We start from the raw sequence: 22,614 nt of genomic DNA on the forward strand, positions 1-22,614 counted from the left end.
CATAATGCAGTCAAGTCCCACAATAGGATATCAAAAACGGCAAGTGATTAGGCCTGGATGTTTGCTGCTATTAGCTTTTTGCAAACATTTCTGCAGAAGTGAGTGAATTGATCAACGCCACCTGGTGGCGTTCATGTTGTGTTGGACGGGGTCATTGTGGAGGAAAAGGAACAGGTGCCAGTGCATTGCAGGCTGGCGGAGAATAAAGCGGTGGCTAAAACGCTACTGTCGGTGAGGATATAGTAATGAAAATTCTTATGAGCAGTAATACCTATTGATGGTTAAGTCTCTTTTATACTAGTTTGACCATATTACTTTTTGCGTTTTCCGAGCGGTAAATCCTGCTTTAGCATGCAACTTCGCTTGTGTTGTCAGTCATTACCTGACTCTTATCCAAAGCAGCCTAAGCGAGGTATAAACCAAGCCAGAAAAAGCATAGCGCTATGAGAACGAATGTTCTTGGTTCATAAGACACAATTGCAGGATGGGGCAGATTTTTGGTTAGATTTCGTGAAGTGCGAAGCACCGAGAACCACTGATGTATTATTATTTTATAAAATGAATAACTTTTGTTAATGGCTCATTGAAAATTGAGAAGCCCTCTGAGACCACTGCAAAAGTCCACTCAAGGTCTCCCAATAGAGCTCACGTAAAAGACAAGCTAGAGAAGGATTTTCCCCAATCTGCCAACTAAAATGTGCACACTGCATAGATTATAAGTGATTTGTGAATTGTTTATAACAGATCATTCAAGTGGTGGATTATCAAAAAGGTATACCAAAACAGATTTTAAAAACCGTTTCTACATTCTGAGCTGATCATCCGCCTTAAATTATCTTCACAAATGGTGGACGCGTTTGTTTGTTTGAATATAATTTATTTAAGGATACCCTTTGTTACTGTGGTGTAGTTAAAGCCAGACCTTACCTGCAGCGAGTATACCTGGGAGTACAGTATAATATTTTACATGTGTGCTAGTGGGCTTTCAGTATGCGCTGTCGGGGAGAAAAATGGGTTTATGGTTGAATGGGGGAGGGGTTTTTACAAATAGACCAGGCAGGAAGAGACTTGCTTGGTAACATTTGGGCATAAAGACGTGACAGACCCCCACGGTGCTGGATCTCTATTCCTTTGAGTGACAGCCGAAAACGAAACAATAAATAAAATTAAAAATACAAACCCATAATTACTAATAACTCTAGAGAATTATTGTTCACCAAACAAGACCGACCCCCACCCTTCAAGAAACCAGGGTCAGAGTTCACAGGAAGCTGGGGGGCTGCCATTTTTCCCTGCTGCTACTGCTAACGTTTAACGTTAGTTGCTAAACCGACGGGGAGGGGCGGTTGGTTTTGGATTTTGTAGCTAGCTGGTATCAACACATCGAAATCACATAATACACATTATCCGCCATTCCTCCGATTGTTGTCACGAACAATCGTTATTTGATGAATTCGGCATGGAGAAAGTAGCGGAGCCGTCTTGGACTTCTTCGTACACCTACCAGGTGAGCAAGCACAGTGCGGAGATGCTACACAACCTCAACGTACAGAGGAAAGATGGAGGCAGGTTCTGCGATGTGGTCTTACGCGTCGGCGAGGAGAGCTTCCCTGCCCACAAAGCTGTGCTAGCTGCCTGTAGCGAGTATTTCGAGTCGGTCTTCAGCCGTCAGACGGAGGACGACAGCGACGCCAAGGAGCTGGAGATGCACACGATCAGCCCGAAAGTTTTTAAAGACATCCTGGACTTCGCCTACACCTCCAGGATCGTGGTGCGGCTGGAGTGCTTCCCGGAGTTGATGACAGCTGCTAAGTTTCTTCTTATGCGCTCAGTCATCGAGATCTGTCAGGAGGTGATCAAACAGTCAAACGTCCAGATTCTCGTTCCGACCTCTCGCGGAGGAGACGCCAGCCTTTTCCAGGCCACGGGAGCCACCGAGCTGGGTTTCCCGGTGGTACAGCAGGAATTGGCTAACGGAACGGGAATGCTGGTGAACGGACAAAGCTTTGCCAACAGTGCACAGATGCATGTGGATGGGAGCACAGACTTCGCCGCTGTGTTGCTAGAGGACGATGGCGAATCCTCGGTGCCAATGTTGGAGTCTGTTGAAGGACTGTCGGTTTCTCCATCGACGGAAATAACGGGGAACACATTTCATCACGACACTGGCTCCCCGGGGTCAAAGAGAGGAAGGGGGAGACCAAAGAAAGCTGGTGGACTAGTGGAGGCTGTACACTTTAATCACATCACCCAGAAAGACAATGGGCTGTTTCCTTGCGGGACGTGCGGTAAAGCTTTCACAGAAGCTTCCCGCTTGAAGAACCACGAAGCGCAACACGGAGCCTCCACCGGCGGTGTAAACAACGTCGGTGACAACCTGTCAACAGCGGGCGCCATGTCTCTGATGTCTCCGTCTGCTCTGGTAGAAAACGGTGTGATGTTACACGGGGGACTGGCGCTGGATAAAAGCCGCAAACGGGAAAGGACCAGGCGGCACGTCGGCTGTGACATTTGCGGGAAAGTTTTTCGTGACGTTTACCACCTGAACCGACACAAGCTCTCCCATTCCGGCGAGAAGCCGTACGCGTGCCATGTGTGCGGGCTTCGGTTCAAACGCAAGGACAGGATGTCCTACCATGTGCGGTCCCACGATGGCTCAGTCGGCAAACCATATGTGTGCCAAAGCTGTGGTAAAGGGTTTTCGAGGTGAGTTAGCTTTATTCCCACCGACAGGGTGTTTTGTTTTTGGAGCAAGCGACAGACACCGGGACTGAACGCCTGTGATTCCAAATAATCCAGGACAAAGCGCACAGTCTGCAGTGTTGTTTGGCACTAATAATAAGTGCTCTAAGAATAAGGTGAGTTTTCACAATCACAAAACTGTGACGCCACTGTTTTATAGCAAACGAAAAGCTATGGTGTAAGTAACAAGTAGGCCCTGAGTTATTTAACCTTAATATCAAATCTGGGGAATTCATACCATGATTAAAATCAAAGCTGCTCATCTTACGCGAAAAGAAAAGGTTTTCAATATTTTTAAAGGGTTTTTTAGAAGGCCATCCTCTAAGTCATGACACAACTCATAGCTACTGTGATATATGTAAAACATGTCAAGTTGACAGTCTGTTTCTGTGGTTAGATAACTGCAGAAGTGTTACAGAGTGAATGTCATCAGTGAAATGTGGTTTCAACAAAAACAACAGTTTCCCAAGCTCGTGTCCTCAGGGTCTCCCGCAGAGTCTGTGTCACCACCTACTGCTTTGGAGGTTGAAATACAGGACAGAAAAGAGAGCAATGCTGTAAAAAACGCAACATGGCAAGAGAGTGGATGTTTATGGTAGAATTAGTGGTGAGAAAGTACACCATTTGTTTAAATGCAGTGTTGGTGGACATTGTATCATTTAACATTTGAGGTTTCATCAAGGCCAGGGGAAGTGACCTTGTAGTAAACCCCCCCCCCCCCACTCACACACATACACCAACACACACACTTGGATATTCTTGCCTGAATGTTACATGTCTTTTTTATTACCTTAGTTAACCCCCCTCCCTCCACAAGCCTGAATAAGATAAGCAGTTAGGAAATTGAATGGATGGATGAATTTGATGTTTAATTGCTTTTTTCCCTTTCAGACCAGACCACTTGAATGGTCATATCAAACAGGTTCACACAACAGAGAGACCCCACAAGTGCCAGGTAACGGCTAGAATCAATGTATCAGAACTGATATATGATGAACTCACAGTGAAGGGTGGTTGTAAATAATCGTATACAAAAAATGCAATAACGTCTAATTTTACTGTATTACAGATTTGTAATGCCTCTTTTGCTACAAGAGATCGCCTCCGGTCACACCTTGCATGCCATGAGGACAAAATCCCCTGCAAAGTTTGTGGCAAGTTTCTACGTGCTGCATACATGACAGACCACCTCAAGAAACACAGCGAAGGAACCCATAACTACTGTGGCATTTGCAACAAAGGTAATCTTAAAAAAAGAATAACTTACACTGTACACCTCAGAGTCAGCCCTGCCCCATGTCCTGACAACTAATCAATTGTTGCTGTCTGCTGTCTGGATATGAGCATTTAGAAAACAGCAATGCCATTTTTCTGGTTGGCAGAGCTGTCTGCTCATAGGAAAATATTGGACACGTGTTTTTAATGGATCTAGTGTGTTTGTTGTGGTAACTCTTCCGATATTGTGATACAATTCACAGAATTGATTAACTCAACTTTGCCCTGAGATATTTTGGTCATCATCACTTTGAGCGTGTCTCCACCGTGAAAGTTGACATCGGAGAGCATGTCCTTGTTAACGGGACGCCCCACTCAAAGCCAAGGCCCTGAGTGTGTGAAAAGTCTGCCTTGTTCTTTGTTCTTCTGGTCCCAGGTTTCTCCACTGCGTCCTACCTTAAGGTGCATATAAAGACACATCATGGCTCTCCGCTGCCCCCCTCTGCCACAATGCACACCTTCCCTGAGCCAAGGGGAGAACTGCAGATACACAACGGCACTCCTTACCACATGGGACGCCAGTGCTCAGTGGAAGGCAAGCAGCCGCCCGCCCCATCCCAGATTTTCATCTTTCTGGCTTTCATTTGCTCTGCTACTTTTTGGAGAAACATGCTGCTGCATCTTTGTCTGTGTTTTAAACATATGCCTACATCAGTCTCTGCTGCTAAGCTTTTTTTGCTTAAACATTTACTACTCTGCAGTTTCATCACCTGGTTGTTGTTCTGTTACCTGAGTGTCGCAGGATTTTAACCAGAGCGGAAATAACGTGGTCATACCATGTGTGTATGTATGTAACATTTCTGGGGTTTAGGTAGAAAGGAAACATCTGGTATAAATGCCTACCTTCATGACATTATTTGTAATTATTATCTTAACAGCCACACCGTTTTCTATTAGGAACTGCAAATTAAATAGTCCGTGATTTGCTCAACAGTTTCTCATGAAGTGCTGGTTGAGCGATGAGTCAGGATTGTAGAAATGGCTGGAGGAAAGTCATTTAGGTTATTAGCAGTGCATCTTTAGCCAGAGAACACACACAGGCAAATAGACAGACAACCGTTTAACTAACAACCATTCTACATAAGTGAAACTACAGTCATAACCTTGTGCGTTGTTTGATAAGTAGGAATAACTGAGCACATAGACATTTTCTAGACTTTGTAGTAAACCATTATTTCTCGTAACCACATAAGAATATAGAGTTCTGACTCACCTTTTCTTTATTCTTATGTATGTCTGTTCGGCATGGCCATGGCAGTTTATGGTTAACAGTGTCTGTTTTTGCTTGGCTGATCCATCAGCAGTTTTTCCTACAATGCAGTGTTGCATCATTGTCCTAATATGTGCTCCATTTGCCCTGTATTCATTGAAATATATTTATTCTCGTGACTTTTTTTTGTGTGGGAGAACCAGTAGGATAGAGACAGTGCACAGTAAACTGATCCACATCAACAGTTGGCTAAAATAATGTGTCAGAAAATAATGTTCTCTATTCATTTTTACTTTCACTTAACGTAAGACAAAAGTTTTGAGGACAATCATAGTAGTGCTGGGATGAGTTGATGGTAACATCTGGTTGTTGGTACACATTGTCAACAAATTATACTTATATTTCTTAAAAAACGTGTTTGCAATGTTGGATCAGATATACAGCAAGTTAAGGGAATTGTGGCAAGCTATGTGTAGTTCGTGTATTTTAATTTTAATTAAAAATTAGGTGCAGCATTTTTAATATCTATTTTTTCCAGGAAATGTGTCCATATCTTAGGGGAAATCAACGAGCAATGGAAGTTAAAAACATGAAATATTTATTTATCCTATATTTTTCAAGGGTTGGTGGACAAACTAGCTGAACTCTTTTAATAATCCAATAATTAGTCATGATTATGTTAGTATGTTAGGCAGAATGTTTTTCTAATTGCTGTATAAAAGTTAGTCTCTGATCATCTAGCATACCTAAAGGTGAGAGAGGATTCCTGGACATGGAAAAAGTTGTTGTGATGGTGATTCCTACAATCTTTAACAGTTTGTCAGTAAATTAACATGCTTTTAATTACAATGAGAATAAACGTAAATGATTTACCATCGGCGCGGGAACACTTTAAATTTGTGCAAGGTTACCCATCACCTAGCAGAGTGCCATGTCATATGTGAAACAGATTGTCTGTACAGTATGTGAACATTATATTTTCTTATGCAGCATAAGTACTTTTCTCACAGGGATATTCTGACGTGTTCCAGCAGGATACTCTTGTGTATCTAATAACATTAATGACATATCTGTTGATTTGGGAGTGTCATTAAGCCAGAACCTGCAATACTGGGGTCCTGGCACTGTTACACCTGCAATCTATTGTTTTTTGTTTTTTTTGTCTATTGTTTTTAATTACATCTGTGTTTAATGAGTCAAAATGTCCACTGAGAGAAAGACCTGTACTCAAAAAATGCATAAATTATCCACTTTAATATGGTGGAAGTAGCTCAATGGTTCACATCCAGTGTATGTTTCACCAATCCCTCACGATTATAGATACATTTCTGATATTTAGTTATTCATAAGTCACATAGTTCAGGCATTTGGTATTTGCTGAAAAGAGGAAAACACATAATTACTTCATTACTGACACCCTTAGTAATGGGAGTCATTCATACTAACTGGTAAACCTGTCTAGCATCCTGTGTTGACAGACCGCTTTTCAATTTCTAGTGATGTAATGAAGGTAATTCTGTCCATATGGTTTCCACCGGCCTGTTTTTCCTGTCCTTCCCCCTTCCTTTCTCCATGGCTGCATATTGTGTAGACCTGTGTGCCAGTCGCCAGCTGCTTCTCACCTCGTCTGAGGCAGAGGGTCGCTTTCATGGGCTCTCTGGACACCCAGTTCTTCCCCAGCCTGGGCCTTCAGCCTTGGGCCTGCAGCCTGAGCTGCTCATGGGGAAGCCAGGTGGGGCTCCATATTTCTGGGAGTGTCGCTCTGGTGGGGTGCCTGGCTTCCCTGTCCATGGGCCTGTTACAGGTCAGTACAGTCCAGCAGGAGGGTGGGTTGGTGCATGGTGCAAGCATGGCCCACTGGTTGGATGAGCACAGCACAATTATCAGTGGACACTGGGCAAATGGACTGAGCTAGATGATTTCATGGTTTTATGCTATTGTGATTATTTTATTAATGTGTTTGTTTTTTCTTTTCAAGATTTAGTTATTGATGTGTAAAATCAAATCTTTCAACTCGTTCTACTTGTGTTTTCAGCCCTCTCAATTAACAAGTGGTATAAGTTCTTCAATTAACAAGTGGTATAAGTTCTTACAGGTGATACGGCTGCTATAGAAGTTGGATAAAAGTTGTATACGACAAGGTACTTAATTTGTCCTAATTGATGCCTCTCTTTCCTCCCATTTCCCCTCTTTCCTCCTACTGCCTCACTCCTGTCTTCCTGTTCATGCTGTAATAACCTCAGATGGGCGGGAAAACGCTGGGAAGTGTCCTCATCTGGAATCAGAAGAATCCGATCCTTCATTTGGGGAATTACCAAATGGCGATGAGCTGAAGTCTCCACACAAACCTGACAGGCCAGAGCTTGAGATGCCCTCTTTGGCCTGTAATGGAGCCTCAGCTGGGTCCTTGGGGTCCCCAGAAGGATCCAAAGCCAAGACGGACCCGGAGAAGAAGTTTACCTGCGGGATCTGCAGTCAGGCCTTCCGCACCAAATCCTACCTCAACAAGCACCAGCACAGAGTTCACAAAGCCCAGAAAGTCCAGGGGATTTCAGCATCTAGCTTAAGTGAGCTGGCCCCATCGCTGACCTCTCCCTTCTCCCCACAACAAAACATGTCTCTTCTTGAGTCCTTTGGCTTTCAGATTGTCCAGTCTGCTTTTGCCTCATCACTGGTGGACACTGAGGCAGGTCAAAGTGGAATTGATTTTGGGGGAAAGTGACGTATTAGAGTTCTATCAAAGTTTCTCATTTGCTGGACAAAGCTTGCCAGCCCAGGTTGCCCACAGAATATGCTTTTTATTTGGGAATAACTTTGCCTCAAGACTACTTTTTCTGTTCATTTTTCTACTTTTTCAGAGTATGAAAAGTGTGCGAATGGTATTGAATTTTGTTTATAAAGAGATGACATGAAGTTTTATTTCCTTTATCTCATCTGGATCTGGTGAAAATATGTTTGATAGGCTTTCAGTTATTTTTGCCTTGTGTGTTAGTGAACTTTCTTGACTGCACATATGTTCTTGAAATGAGGTAAATTATGTACTGCTTTCTTAAAACAAGTGATTTGTTGTCTGGTGGCCCACTTTAACTGCTCTGATGTTCTTGGTAAATCAAATTTTATTATTCCTTTAATATTCCTTGTTCCCTAAGAGCTGTAAACATTTTTATCTCAGAGCAACAAGAGGGCTGAGTTCTGTATTTATGTTCTTCTCTGCTTCTTTTGATTTTCTTAGGGACAGGGATTTAAATTGGCCTAAAATGTTTTTGTTTTTGCTTGGAGTTCAATTGTGAATAGCGGACAACATTCCTAACAGGTCCATGGCATTTTCCATTCAGTTTTTCAAGCGAGAGACAAAATGAAAGTTCAAATTGAGTAGCCATTGTCTTTAATGAATTACTGTTGATAGGATTGCAATTGACAACAGATGATTTGCAAGCACTTTTAAATGTGTGATTCGAACTTTCCAACTAAAACAAATAATGAAGCTACCTCACAGAACAAAATAAAATCATAGTGCTTGGCCATAACATTGTTAAAGTTAATTATTCTTCTAAAGTAATTAAATAAAGTGAATAAAGGGTCAGAGCCAATCCAAATATTAAACAACTCTATAAAGGTCTAAAAGTGCTAGCAGCCTGCCTACCTTTTTTTTTTTCTTTTTTTTTAGAAAGTCAAAGCATGAAATACTGTTGTTAGGTTCTTAAAACCTTTTTGTTTTATGTTTTTTAAAGGGTGTCTTCACCAATTTTCAACTTGCTCTCTATGGCTTTAGATTAGGCTGTAAATGTTCATTAATGCTTTTAAACTTCCCCCTGACTTCTTTGTATTATAATATTTCTCTGTTTCTCTGAAACTCCTTCACCCGAAGGAGTTTGTCCTCAATAGTTGTTCAGATGATGTCATCTGGAGGAGCTCTGGAAAAGCAGGTTAATCATGATTACAAACTCTATAGTGTAAGCAACAAGATAACATAATCAGAACTGAAAGTTCTTCCAAGTGATGTCATCTGGAGGTGTTTTACATCTAAAGGTAGAGATATTTTAATGTAAGGAAGTCAGAGGGACGTTTAATGGCCGTCATTTACATATATTACTCAAACTAGACCCAAAAGCACTAAGTTCAACATCAGTGAAGGCATCCCTTAATTTGATGATTACTAATAAATTCCATTCATGTAAAGAATGCAGAGGAAAGATGTTATTATTGTGATCTCTGCTGTTGGGAGGAAGGAATACTTTTGAAATGAATTAAGAATTTTGTTTAACAAGTAGGCATAGATTTTCATGCAAAATTACTGATGAAACATGACTTGAGCTTGTTAGGAATTAGCTTTGCATCCCTCGTAACAGTGTTTCAGAGTATTGTTTGTTCGGTATTACATCAGTTGTGTACAAGAAACAGGGACCAAGGTCAGGTATATTTTCAGTATATATTTTAAGAAATGTAGATTATATTTTATTAACTTATTCATGCCAATGGTTTTGTGTACAGTTTTTTTTCTTTTTCTTTTTTTTTTAATCTTGTAATTTTCCTATTTTGTTTATTTGTCCACTCTAAATTATGTTAAATACAAATGTGTATTTGTCATTAGTGTGTGTTGTGTAACAGCTAGAGGAACGCTTCATACCTGGATTCATCACCGGCCAAGCATAATGTCACTGTTACTGAGCGAAGTTACTAAGAGCACTTCAAATCTGTGGTTTCTCTTCATCACCTGGATGTCTTGTGTCAACCCCTAATGCCCTAATGGTAAGTGTGCCACACATAAGTGCACAGTGGGAGCCTCATATCCACCTTTCTTCTCTGGGTTTATGTGAAATCTTCACTGGAAGGAAAAAAGTTCTGACGCTGAATTTTGTTATTTTTCTGACCAATATTAAAAAGTCCAACATGTTGGCTGCAAACTGATATTTTAAATGCTGAAACTACAGAACCATTTTTAAAAAGTAAATAATTATTTAAAATCACAAGAGGTACTGAATTATTTTTGACAGTCAACTAATTGTTGCCTCAGTTCAGTTTATGTTAAAAGATGAAATATTTTTAAACGCGCTCTTTCACTGTCAGGATGCACAGTGCTTCTTTATACTGAAGGAGAAATGTATTTATCATAATCAGAAATGTCAGAAATTTGGCTTCAGAAAACTTGCTAGATGAGACCACCAACACCAAAATACAGCTCCCTATAAATAAATGGTCATATAGACCTCAAATACAAGACACACACTGGGAGATTTACATAAAAGTAAAAGTTGAATGCAATGCAAATCCAACTCGGTCCAACAGTGAATAGGCTAGGTGTGTTTGTGCGTGAGTGGGTGGGCGGGTGTAGGACTTGTAGAAAGGGCTTGTACATGTGTCAAATGTGTTTGTATCTCTGTTCCCTGATTTCTGTTTATTATTTGTGAGTAGTAAATTCAGTACATTCCTATATTATTTATAGCTTTATTGTGATTGTAACAAGTGTATATACCATTCATATACACATTCTATAACTATAAATAAATAAATATATATATATATATATAAATATAAATATATATGAACCAACCAATACGATCAATGTTTTTCAATGGTGGTCCTGTACATATTTGGACTTTTTCTTGCCTATTTTATGGAGGGATGTTAAGTTATGGCCATTTTGACTGAAAGTGTAGACTGCATGTACTGGCCTGCGAGCTGAGCTGGAGACTGAAGGTCGATCACTGGTTGGTGACAGGTATAAGTTCACTGTTCACCGCACTGTCACTCTGCTCTGGTAGCTGCCACACTGCCAGCAGTGCAACTAATGTCTTTGACCATGTTGTTACCATTTTTTGATCCACTCTGCACTAGCAATTACTTCTTAAAATGTTGTGTTGTTGTTGTTATTATTGTTATTTGAAATCAAGAGAAAGATCCTGTAAGGAAAAAATTAACCTTTGTTTCAGTGTGTTTTCCACTGCAGTGTATCATTTGTTTCATTTAAGTGGGTACTATAGTGTAAAAAAATTGTTTTCATGGATCATGTGGGACTAAATGTTTTGCTTTCTGCTTTTGGTCTGTTGCAAAGTGCCTTCCAAATACTGATTGTGCACAGCAGTGGATTAAAAAAGGACCTCTTTTCTAAAGGTTAGGAATTGTACAGAGTGACTTGCATTGACACTTTTGTATAAAAACACACAGAGGAAACATTCAATATGTTAACTTGGTATTTTATCATCGTACTCAACAAGATCGCTCCTAAAACATGTGAGCAACATGTTTTGTTATAATGTCTTTGGACATATTTCAATATAAGCATACTTTTCTATAGATATTTGTTTTTGTACTCTGTTATTGAGCCTCATCTCCTTTGTTGGTACAGAGATGAGCATCAAATAAATTTCAAATGAAAAAGCTCCTAATATTTGTCTTTTAATTATTGCTGCCAGATACAGACACATTCTGTCCATCTACTAGTTTATATACATGCAGAGTAACACTTTTATAAAAAGTAGAGATTTCCTCTAATTGGCCCTTATAAGAATCAGAAGCCATACCATAACACTGGTTTGGATGATTTATTTTTCTCTGTTTTAATGACATTAGATGCACATCACAACTTTTTCAACCACGTATCATGTTTCTGATATCAAAATAAAACTTAAACCATATGTCTGCTATAGGCAATTGGTGAAAAGTGATTATAACTGTAATGAGGGAATATTAAAAAGTCAGGTTCAATTACAATTTTACACAGTAGACAATTTAGTCGATCTACCCTCAAGCCAACAAAAAAATTTATCGTTTTCTATGGTTAAAGGAAGGAACCACTGGTGACAAAGAGATAAAAGTTTTTGTGTATTGTAACAAACTTCACTAAACTTACTTCAGTAAAATACCCAAGCATAGTGTTTCTGCTGGAGTTGAATGTTGTCGTTCAGTCAGCCATGCAGAGGCCCAGAGAGCTCATGGCACTCCAAATTAAGAAAAACACAAGCAAACAACTTCAACATCAATTTGACGACGCAGGTGTAGCATTGAGAAAAGCATTGCAAAAAGCAGCAACACAATCCAATGAAGAAACAAGCTGCACAACACAACAAAAATCTCTCCGGGAGCAACTTAAAATACATCTCCAATTTAAATGTTCATCGTTTTTAGTGGCCCCTGGAAACATTGCTATGACAGCTGTCTACAGTGGTTAAATTGTGTCTATTTGCATGTGTTTTCTTGATTTGCAGTGCCAGGAGCTCTCAGGCCTGATATACAGCCACATGTTCTATAAAACAAATTCTTAATTGACACACCACATTTACTGTACTTAATAAGAGCTAAAAAGCTCTTAAGAATGTTATATATACTGAGGCCAAAGATAGAGTGGGCACTGATCTCAACATCAGGGAGTCAGTTTGGGATTAGATGAAGATACAGAGACAGACTAAAACCACAGAAGAAAAGTTCTCCAAGATGTTGGACTTTCTATTACCTGTATTTAAGACAGCAAATTATGGTCTTATTAAGAAAACTGCTTTAAATACCGTTTTCCTCTTTACTGGACTTTATATGAAGATAAATACAATAATGGACCACTTTTATATTAGTACACTTATTTAACTACTTTTATTTTACAATTACACATATTCCACGTATGTATAAAATATGTGTTTAGTCTTTGCTACAAGCATTAAGGCTCCACATCATAAACTATAATAGTTTGTTTCTGTATAAACACATTGTCATTGGTTTGTATATTGTGTTTTTATTTGACATTAACAAATAAACAAACAAAAACAATCTTATTTACACTGTTGTCATCCACATGTAACTAACAGTAAAAAAAAATGGGACAAATACATAAAGTACTCACAAACAAACATGCAATGACAAAGTAGCACAGCCTGCATGTTCTGAATTGCCTTCATTATATGAATCATGCTATAAACAGTCAAGGAACCATCATTAAAAATATGCTTTGATGTAAATTAGTTTAGACATGAAGGACTGTTGTACTGCTGTAAAATACAGTAATCTAATTTGGCTTACAGTATCAAAGTCTTAAAACAACAAAAAAAAAAACAGTTGACGTAAGCTGTTTGATGATTGTGTCTTAAATCAGTGAAAAGTAAATACACTCATTTTTTTAATGACAATAGAAAACACACAGTCCATTTACAGCCCTACTCCAACCATTAATAGGGCCTTTTAAGGCAGCCAACTTGTTACATTATAGAAGAAAAACTAAAATATCATTAAAAAAAGAGAATTCCTGTTTTTGTGCTAGGCTGAAATGCTTTATTTTTATCCCTAAATACACTTGACCTTACCATTGAAGTTCTAGTAGATCCAGGTTGCTTTCAGTGAATTGACATCTTCCAACTCAAGCAGTTCAGGTCAAAGTGAGTCAAAATGTTTGAGGAGAAAATGTTTGTCTACAAGGCTGTGGAGAGATACACTTTACCCTGATGATACTGAGCTCCAATCTCCTGTGGAAACCTTTTGTCCAGGTCTTTAAAGTTGAGCTTTTGGAATTCACTAGTTATGGCTGATAGCGACTTCCCCTTGGTCTCAGGCAGGAATAGGCCAACATATAGAGCAGACAACAGGCAGACTGCTCCGAAAGGAACAAAGCAGAAGGCACGCAACCCACTCTGTGAAGGAAAGGCAAACGTGAGCTGTTAGACTGGGTTATGACATAATTTTGATTAATTTAAATAAGCACTGAAATGTTTATATTTGAGTCTGGCTTCAAGTCTAATTCAAATCCATCCATCCATTCACCTATTGTCTTAACTGCTTATCCTGTGATCAGGGTCATGAAGGGCTGGAGCCTATCCAACTGTCATTAAGCGAGAGGCAGGGTATAACCTGGACAGGTCACCAGTTTATCTCAGGGCCAACACAGAGATACATACACAAACAACCACTGACAGCGATGGGCAAATTAGGGCCACCAATTACCGTAACCTAACATGCATGACTTTGGACTGCCAGGAAACTGCAGTACCTGGAGGAAACCCATGCAAGCAAACTCCACAGAGGCCACAACTAGCTGGGGATTTGAACTGGGAACTCTCTTGCTGTAAGGTGGCTGCTCTAACACACTGCACCACCATGTTGCCCTATTATGAGAATTACAAAAGTAATTTCAATTACTCCACAAAAAATAAAATTAACCCTAACCCTTGTTCTCTGAAAGAGATCCAAATATTTTTTTATGTTGCATTTACTTGCCAGTTTGCTTGCATTCTTTCTATACTTATTTTTTTAATGTCCTTCTGATTGCAGGTGGTTCAAAGTTGTTGTGTTTCAAAAAAAAAAAGCTACCATAACAAGAAAATGTTATATGACTACTGATAATATAACTGATAATGCCCATTCTGTAAAGGAGTTTATGATCTTGTGATAAAACTGTAACAACATATTATTTGATAGATGAATGCTGGTGGGTGGGTGGTGTATGGTTAAACTGACCACTAGAAATGGGAAGATCATTCCAATGATGAAAAGGTTGAGCCACATCATAGAGCCAGCGATCATGTAGGCTGCAGGCCGAGCTCTCTGATTAAATATCTCTGTGGGCAGAATACCAGTGACTCCAGCTGAGAACAAATATAAAACGCATTGATCAGTGTTTTCTCAGCCATCATGTCTTTAGAATGAATAACTACCAACTTTCAATGTCTTTTAGATTTGAAGATTTGAAGTAATGAGGTATGAAAATCAAATCAGTATTCAAGTTCCTAGAGCTTATGTGGGGTTCATGAAAACACATGAAACACAGAGGAATACTGATAATGTAACTTAAAGACAGTTTGCAAATTTGTCTGATGTAAAATCCGGATAAAAGAAATTTTCCAAAAATGTTACACTGACCTGGTCCCATGCCAAAGCTGAGAATGTAAGTGAAGACACAGGTCATGCTCAGGTACGGCATCCAGGATATATAGCCCTGTTTACATGTAGGCAGGCAGAGATCCGAAGTAAGAAGAAATTAAAACTAAAACTTTTATATCTCATAGGCTGCTCATACATTTCTGTTTTATACCTTAATGGATGTTAAGTTCCTCACACTCTAAACATTGTCATGTGAATCCTTCACAAACCTGGAAGTGAAATTACCTTGTTTCACCAATTAGTGTTTGCCACAATATGTATGTAGGTATATTAATTTATTAGTCAAACACAAACCCATTGATGACTCGAGACAAGTTCACTGTTCTTACACTCAATGTATTACTTTATAGAGTGACCCTCAAACTAACGAGAGATGAAACTTTTTGTACATACATCAGTCTGAAGACGTACAATGTTTTTGAACCAGTCTTCATGTTAGTATTTGTTCAGAATCAACCACAAAGTCAATTAACATTGTAAAAGTGACCTCTGACACTTACCAAACTTTTTTTCTTGAGAGGACATCCAACTAGTCTAATAATAGGTCTAAATTTGTTTGATAAACTACTGTTTTATGTCAATTTGGGTGTTTTTTGTTACTTTTTATGTCATATATTTTATCCCTTATAGATCATTTTGTATCTTTGTAACTAAGCACTGTGGCTTTCTGATAAGAAATATTAACAATCACTTCATTTCTCCTTCTCCCAGGGCTTCTCTGACCTGTTGAGCCCCTGAGCCTGTTCTCGGTAGGCCTGCTCATTATTCCATCCATGAGCTCAAATAGTGCCAGGAATTCCACCTTTCCTATAACGCTAACCAGACATTAGCTTCTAAGTAACTACTTACTGTTTGTTATGTACAACTCATGATTACCTCAGACAATAGAGCAACAGTGAAGACAACAGCCCAGATGGTCATAAGTATGAAACCTCCCATCAGCATGAACCTCCGGCCTTTGCGCTCAATCAGCAGGTTCTGAAAACACCATTCTACATCTTGTTATATGGCGTTACTGTATAACAAACATCTTACAGTGAGGTGTAGCACAAAACTAAACATGCTTAAAAATGCATCATTAAAAGTTGATTTTGATAATTTTGGCCCAGCTCTAATTGAAGATTAAAAAAAACAAAAAACATTGTCTTTCATTGTTTCAGAAATTCATCAATTAATGTGTCATATCATATCTCATTAGTGTAATTTATTTTGTCAAACAAAATAAAAGTTCAAGCGAATTAACAAATCACAGATTGCATTTGCATTTTAGAATAAGTCACAACTTTTCTGGAATGGAGTTTATACTTGGACTTTACTGTGTTACTTTAGTTAGTTTAGTTAATTAGTTTATGTTAGTTGATTTCTTTCTGATTTCTTGGTAATTATACAACACATATTCTAGTGTGTTACTCCAGTATGTTAGAAAACCAGAACATTTGTGAGTGTTCTCAGGAGTAAAAGAAATGTTAACTACAACCTAAACCTATGTACAGTACACAGGGTAGTTCTCACATTGAAACTATGGCATTACTCTGCACTGAAGCAATCTTTGCCCCTAGCTGCTTACATAACACAATTAAGGATACTTACACACATTATACAGGCAGTGAACTCACATGTACCAGTGCCAATTGTGGCATACTGGATTTGATCATTAGACATTCCAGCCTCTTTAAAAACATATGATGCATAGAAGTAAATCTGAAAAGGAAAGGAAGAGAAACAAATATATCAGCATTGCAGAGCATCTTGAGCCTTTAACAAGTGCTAAAGCTGACTGTGCTAGTACTGTATACACAGAGTAGCTATGTTAAAATCCAGTCTGCTCTCTAAACCTGCCAGGCGCGTGCTTGTTACTTATTATATCTGCACGTTCTAATGAGGAGGTAGCTTTGAAAATTAGCTTAGACCTGTCGTAAAAGAGCAAAAGGTCAATGAAAGACAAAATTCTTTAGTCCATGGTCGATATTCAAAATAATAAGTAATATTCACACATTTATCACTGCATAATTTAGCAAGGGATGATGCTTCTTATGCTTTATTACATAATATACAACCATGACGCAAAACACTGCTGGGTCATCTCAAAATTTTAAACAACTGTCCTTTGCATAGTAGCAGAGGGACAAATCTGATATCTATGACAGTGGACCGGTACAGTGATCCTCATAGGCTAAATTGCATTTTGTTATACAGGAAGACCCCCAGCACATATCCAGAGACATGAAATGGGCTCTTTGGCCAGTCCTTCTTACCGAGTCATTACCACAGAGCTGCATGGCACTGCTTATAACCATGATGGAGATGAGCTGCCAGCGCACAGAGCGGTCAGTAAAAAGCTCCCAGGGGCGGCGCGGCCTCATTCCTTTGGTTTCTGCCTGTTCCTCGAGGATCTCTTTCAGCTCACTGTTTGGGACCTCACAGCCATGCAGACACCTCAGAGCTGACCAAGAAAAAAACACAACTTTATTATCAAAGGATGTTTGGTTATGTTTCAATCTGGCTGCTACAAGTAATTGTATTTAGGTTTCTGAATGAAATAATGTATAATATAATTTAATGTTCTAGGTTGACATCTAACTAACTATAGCTGTCAAAAGATCAAAGGAGATTCCTTTCCTTTTCTTTAACATTACATAAATACCAACAATACTCAATTAACAAGTACTGAAGTACAGTGACTGAGTACATGTTGGTTAACATTCCACCAAAGTTTAACACATCACAACACCCACCATTAATACAAGCGTCCTTGTCGCCCCTGTCAATGAGCAGGTATCTGGGGCTTTCTGGGAACCACGGCAGCGTCACCAGCTGAATGAGTCCAGGGACTGCATTACTGGCAAGAAGGTACTGCCAACACGACTCGCTGCCTAACATCTCTCTATAAATGAATAATCCAGAATCTTACTGGGGCTATATCTCAAACTTAAATTACATTTTTGTATGTTTTATAGTGCTCCTACCTGAGCCCAACCACCTGCGCCAAAACAACACCAAATGCAGTAAAAACGGCTGATGACAATGAGATCGCCCCACGTAAGTGCTTCGGTGCGCTTTCTCCAAAATACATGGGCTGCACATTCATGCTGATTCCTGCAAAACCCACATCACCTTCCTGTCAAGTTAAGATTTTTAATATTTTTTCTTTAATGGCTCTATTATCTCAATATGTCTTGGTTCAGTTCTCATGTATGTCTGCAGCAAGCAGGGTGACTAAATAATAATTTAGGGGGGGAGATTCACCCTTTTGTTTAACTGTGGGTATTAGATGGGAGACATATACAGTTACAGTTTTTCTCTTGACATAGATAACATACCAGCATTTATTCCAACGAGGACACGGGAGATAATGATCATCTCAAAAGACTTGGCAGCTCTACTTGTCAGTGCTAAGAGTGCACCAGTCATGAGAAAAATGTTGTTCAACAGCAGACACTTCTTCCTTGGTAAGGGAAAAGAGGGCAAAAGTAACAGGTTGCTGTAAGTCTGAAGTCTGAAGAAACACAGACTCATACATTGCATTTCTGAACATCTTGCAGGAACATGTGGGTAGATTCATTTAATGAAAAACCTCTAAAATAACACCCAAACTGAATAGACTGTACCGACAACTTTTATCATCTTGTTAAAGCACTTAAGCTTCACTGTTGACCAAAAACTATTAAACACAAAAATGATTTAGGTTGTAAAACTAGGTGACATTTTCTTTCATCATAAAAAACATACACTGCTCGCCCCCCCAAAAATACTCATGCAGAATTATATTTCATTACCCCATAATAACTCTGATCATGGCACCGTATCAATGAGCTTATGCAATAAACAATAAACAATAAACAATATAGGGAAACAATTATTTTTATCCAAAGTTGCATTCATTTTTCACCAGGATCTTGTATTGATGTTGGAAGAGTTGGACCACTGCATATAGTTGCCTCCAGAATATCCCCAAGATTCTTAATAAGGTGGGTAGGTCTGGACACTGTGGTGGCCAACCCAGTTTTAGTTGTTTCAATCTCCATGTTTTTTTTTTTTGTTTTTTTTTTGCAGGCCAATAACTGATCCTTCTGATACAGAGTTACATCTATTCCACAACCCTGGGATATATATTTCCGACATAAAGAAACAAGAAGGTATTAATTGTATCAGTTAGGCCTGAATAACTTGATATCAGCTGAATAATTATCCGATGGATAATTATCCGATCCATTTGTTTAGTTAAATCTATGGTGACCTATTTTTTAGCTTTAGCTTAATACATTCACTGTCTAGTTGCTGTAAATCAACAAATGTGGCTTAATCTACAACTAGAAATAGCCCTAACAAATGCATCATTTACTCATTTTGAGTGATATGTGTTCTACGATGTTTTAGGTATGACTTAGGATTTAAAAAGATAAAACACTGTTTCCTTAAACATATACATGTCCAGCAGGAACCAGTAGACTCAGGGCGGATTGTTTTGTGAGTGGTGAAGGTAATTGAAGTAGAACCAGCCTCCCTCTAAAGCAGTGTGCTACCACTGTTTGGTGCATCTGATATAACTGATAAAAAAAAAATTCACCATAATTTGCACAGTGAAATGCATGTACGTGTCTGGTAAATTAAATTATATTTAAATTATATTTAAATCGCAGAAGAGCACATCTACAGATTTATTTTTACTCTCTACATGTGGTAACCTTCTGCACTAGTGCATTAGTAGACTTGATGACAGTAGCATGATACAGCAGCTTGTATTTTACCTGCCAAAGCGTATTGTCATTGGTCCTGCAATAAGAGCCCCCACAAAACCTCCGAATGAGAAGATGGAAACAATGATTGTCCAGACCAGTGTCACCTGGTAATTCTCCAACTGGATGTCCCAGCGCTCCAGGAATGTCTCATTGACAAATGTCTGAATATACTGTAACAAAAGACCATTTACTTTTAAAGTTTCACTTAATTAACCAAACACACACACATCAACAGAACATCAGTTAAATCTAGTACTTATTACCTTTACCAAAGGAGTGTGCACTTTACTTTGTAAGTTCTTCTTCTTAGATTTTGTGATTTTTGCCTTTATTTGATTTGAAAATTTTAATTTATTCTTTTATGAAACAGAGAAAATATTTATGTCTATGAACAAACTATTAGTTGTTGACAGAAGTTTGCCCATTTTATTTCTAATTATTTTGATTAAGAAGAGAGGAGGGACCCTGCATCTATTAATAGTTTGTACAGCAGAATAAAACTGGATGTGTAATGATTGTGACTAATCACTGACCTACTTTTTGTATGTTTAAATTTACGCGGTGACGTGTACAGGTGAAATAATATTGATGCTGCACAGTTTGCACAGTTTGTAATACAAAACTCACACAGCCCTACAGAGAAGTGTACATTAGTAACAATGCCAGCATAAATGTACGCCCATACGCGTCAAAACACTGGAACCTTACACCTTCTGAATACTCATCTTTGAGCCTGATGGTCTATTTTAGATGATTCGGTAACTATATAAATGAAGAGTGACTAAACAGCGCTTTGGACACACAAACATTTGCAGATGTCAATTCAGAAAACAAACAAACACGCAAAAAACTCACAGTTGTGGGAGCGTTCATTATGGCCAAGTTGTAGCCATATTGAAGAGTTCCTCCAATGGCTGCAGAAGCAACCATCAGCACCAGTATCAGAGAACTGCTCTGGACAAATACAGATCGTGTGCTGTTTAATATTAAATTATATACCATCTCCAAACTTATTAATTTGCCAGATCATTGTAGAATGATGTCGTCTACAGAATGTTGTTTTTCTGTATTCATTGTAAATCTGTTAACATATGACACTGATTGATACATGTCCTCAAAGTTTAGTCTGCATATTTGTTTTGAGGAACTGAGTGTCTCTTGCAGATTTTAGTTTTGTTGTTAATTTGAAAAACGTTTTTAACAAGTCATATGACGAATGAAATTACAGTTAAATATATTTAAATTAAATATTTCTACTCAATGCTAAAAACTAAAAATAGAAAAAAAAAAGATTAATTAACCTTCTTTTTTACCTTCTCTGCCCCAGAATGAGTCATTGTTAATTGCAGGTGGTGGTAAAAATGTGTAAAGTGATTTGATGAAGTCCACAGCAGGTCAGTCCACGTCCCATTTAACGATCCTTAACAGCACAACTGCAAACAGGTTCCCAGGAGTGTGCGTGAGACGGCCTCCTCTGATTGGCTGCTGTTGCATAATCGGCCGGTTAGAGCACAAGTGGCCAAATACTGGGCTGATGTCTTACCTGCTCAAATGCCACAGCAATGATTAACTGAAGGCAACAGCTCAGCGCTCAGCTCAGCTGTGTGGAGAGGAATGTCAGAATTTCAGCCACATATTGGAAGAACAATAACGCACGCGCAGACTGCAGATTTCCGTTAAGAAGCGAAGGATGCTGCTGGGGTATCACCTAATGAGGGAAACAGGTCCGCTGTTAGTGCCTTAATCATAAATAAATAAATCAACACTGGTGCCAAGTACAACATGATGACCTCCAAGCACAAATTTGAAGTAGGCTACTTTTAGTTTAGGCTACTGAAGTATTTCAATTATACGTTATTTCTACAGATTTTGTTATTTCTACAGATCTGTTTGACGGTTTGCAAAGTTTCAGGGCATCAGAGATCTTTAGTTCTAATTTTTTTTTGTCAAACTAATCTAGATTAGACTTGCACGTTTATGTCATCAACAACACACACTGCATTACAGTTACAAATACGTGCTTGTAGTTGTCGTTGTGTACTTTAAATAAACGGTAGAGCGTGTACTTCAACTTGAGTAAAAAGTTAAAGGTGTACTCCTCATGTAGTGGAGTACCTTTAGTACCTTCACTTTTAGTTGACTGTTGGTTTTCTACTACTTGAAACTCCATCTTTAATTTCATTAAAAAAAAGTTGTGTTATTTAAATCAAAGGATCCTTACATTCAAGATTCTTTTGTTTCTATATTAATTTGAATTTGATGGCAGCAACAAATCAAACTCAAAATGAGCTAATATTTTCCATGAAAGCGTAAAATGTCTGAGTTTCAACATCTGATATGTTGTTTATGTTCTATTGGGAATAAAATATGGTTTGATGAGATTTGCAAATCATTGCATTATGTTTTTATTTACGTTTTCACATCTTCCCAACTTTTTTGAATTGGGGTTGTCGAAGTTGACAAAATTTAATTCTAAATTTGGACACAAGACATGATCACAATATTAGACAATAACACATAACCTGTCTTTGTTGATACTGCACTTGCTGTAAACCCTTTTAACTACTTTGCAGATAATCAAAACCAACTAAGTTACAGTGAACACATCTTTTGGGGCCTTAATCCTGCATGACAGATTTTCTGGCACATTATTTGTAATATACTTTTTATTGTGTTCTTTTTATGAGGTTTTATAAGAAAAAATGTTTCTGTAGTGAAATTGTATTCATGGCCAGCAGATGGGGCTGGTTTGAAATGTTGCAGCCTATGAAAAGGTTTTTTCTCTTCCAA

General features: G+C 38.6%; 2 protein-coding genes across 6 annotated transcripts; one reads left to right on the forward strand and one right to left on the reverse strand.

The window, feature by feature from the left end:
• Positions 1–1,287: 1,287 nt before the first annotated feature.
• patz1 (POZ/BTB and AT hook containing zinc finger 1) lies at positions 1,288–10,131 on the forward strand. 5 transcript variants are annotated; one of them, XR_010914427.1, is made up of 6 exons: positions 1,288–2,706; positions 3,634–3,697; positions 3,812–3,983; positions 4,394–4,552; positions 6,819–7,368; positions 7,471–7,603. XR_010914427.1 is itself a non-coding variant. In XM_067504395.1 (6 exons), the coding sequence occupies exons 1-6, from the start codon at positions 1,460–1,462 to the stop codon at positions 7,947–7,949; spliced, it is 2,334 nt and encodes a 777-aa protein (XP_067360496.1). In that variant the 5' UTR covers positions 1,288–1,459; the 3' UTR covers positions 7,950–10,131. The 5 variants fall into 5 exon arrangements, 4 of the variants coding, with proteins under 4 accessions (XP_067360496.1, XP_067360498.1, XP_067360497.1 ...); XM_067504395.1 differs by having other exon boundaries at positions 6,819–7,031; positions 7,471–10,131; XM_067504397.1 differs by lacking the exon at positions 6,819–7,368 and having other exon boundaries at positions 7,471–10,131.
• A 3,392-nt stretch (positions 10,132–13,523) lies between these two features.
• On the reverse strand, positions 13,524–21,161 carry slc2a11a (solute carrier family 2 member 11a). The gene is made up of 12 exons (XM_067505275.1): positions 21,138–21,161; positions 20,680–20,778; positions 19,834–19,994; positions 18,406–18,530; positions 18,052–18,181; positions 17,821–17,969; positions 17,341–17,528; positions 16,676–16,786; positions 15,962–16,063; positions 15,065–15,140; positions 14,663–14,790; positions 13,524–13,839 (listed from the first exon to the last, which is right to left on the reverse strand). The coding sequence occupies exons 1-12, from the start codon at positions 21,159–21,161 to the stop codon at positions 13,621–13,623; spliced, it is 1,512 nt and encodes a 503-aa protein (XP_067361376.1). The 3' UTR covers positions 13,524–13,620.
• Between the last annotated feature and the right edge of the window lie 1,453 nt (positions 21,162–22,614).

The sequence above is a fragment of the Channa argus genome, chromosome 5, assembly GCF_033026475.1.
Source record: "Channa argus isolate prfri chromosome 5, Channa argus male v1.0, whole genome shotgun sequence".
Taxonomy (NCBI): Eukaryota; Metazoa; Chordata; class Actinopteri; order Anabantiformes; family Channidae; genus Channa; species Channa argus.

What these genes read in the sequence shown, in the direction of transcription:
- patz1 (XM_067504395.1), top strand. Translation starts at nt 1,460, where the DNA reads ATGGAGAAAGTAGCGGAGCCGTCTTGGACTTCTTCGTACACCTACCAG. An exon ending in AGAGACCCCACAAGTGCCAG is followed by an intron (nt 3,698 to 3,811) that starts GTAACGGCTAGA and finishes ACTGTATTACAG; the next exon opens with ATTTGTAATGCCTCTTTTGC. An exon ending in CTGTGGCATTTGCAACAAAG is followed by an intron (nt 3,984 to 4,393) that starts GTAATCTTAAAA and finishes TTCTGGTCCCAG; the next exon opens with GTTTCTCCACTGCGTCCTAC.
- slc2a11a (XM_067505275.1), bottom strand. Translation starts at nt 21,161, where the DNA reads ATGACTCATTCTGGGGCAGAGAAG. An exon ending in CCTCGTTGGAATAAATGCTG is followed by an intron (nt 18,182 to 18,405) that starts GTATGTTATCTA and finishes TGGGTTTTGCAG; the next exon opens with GAATCAGCATGAATGTGCAG. An exon ending in GCGCAGGTGGTTGGGCTCAG is followed by an intron (nt 17,970 to 18,051) that starts GTAGGAGCACTA and finishes ATTCATTTATAG; the next exon opens with AGAGATGTTAGGCAGCGAGT.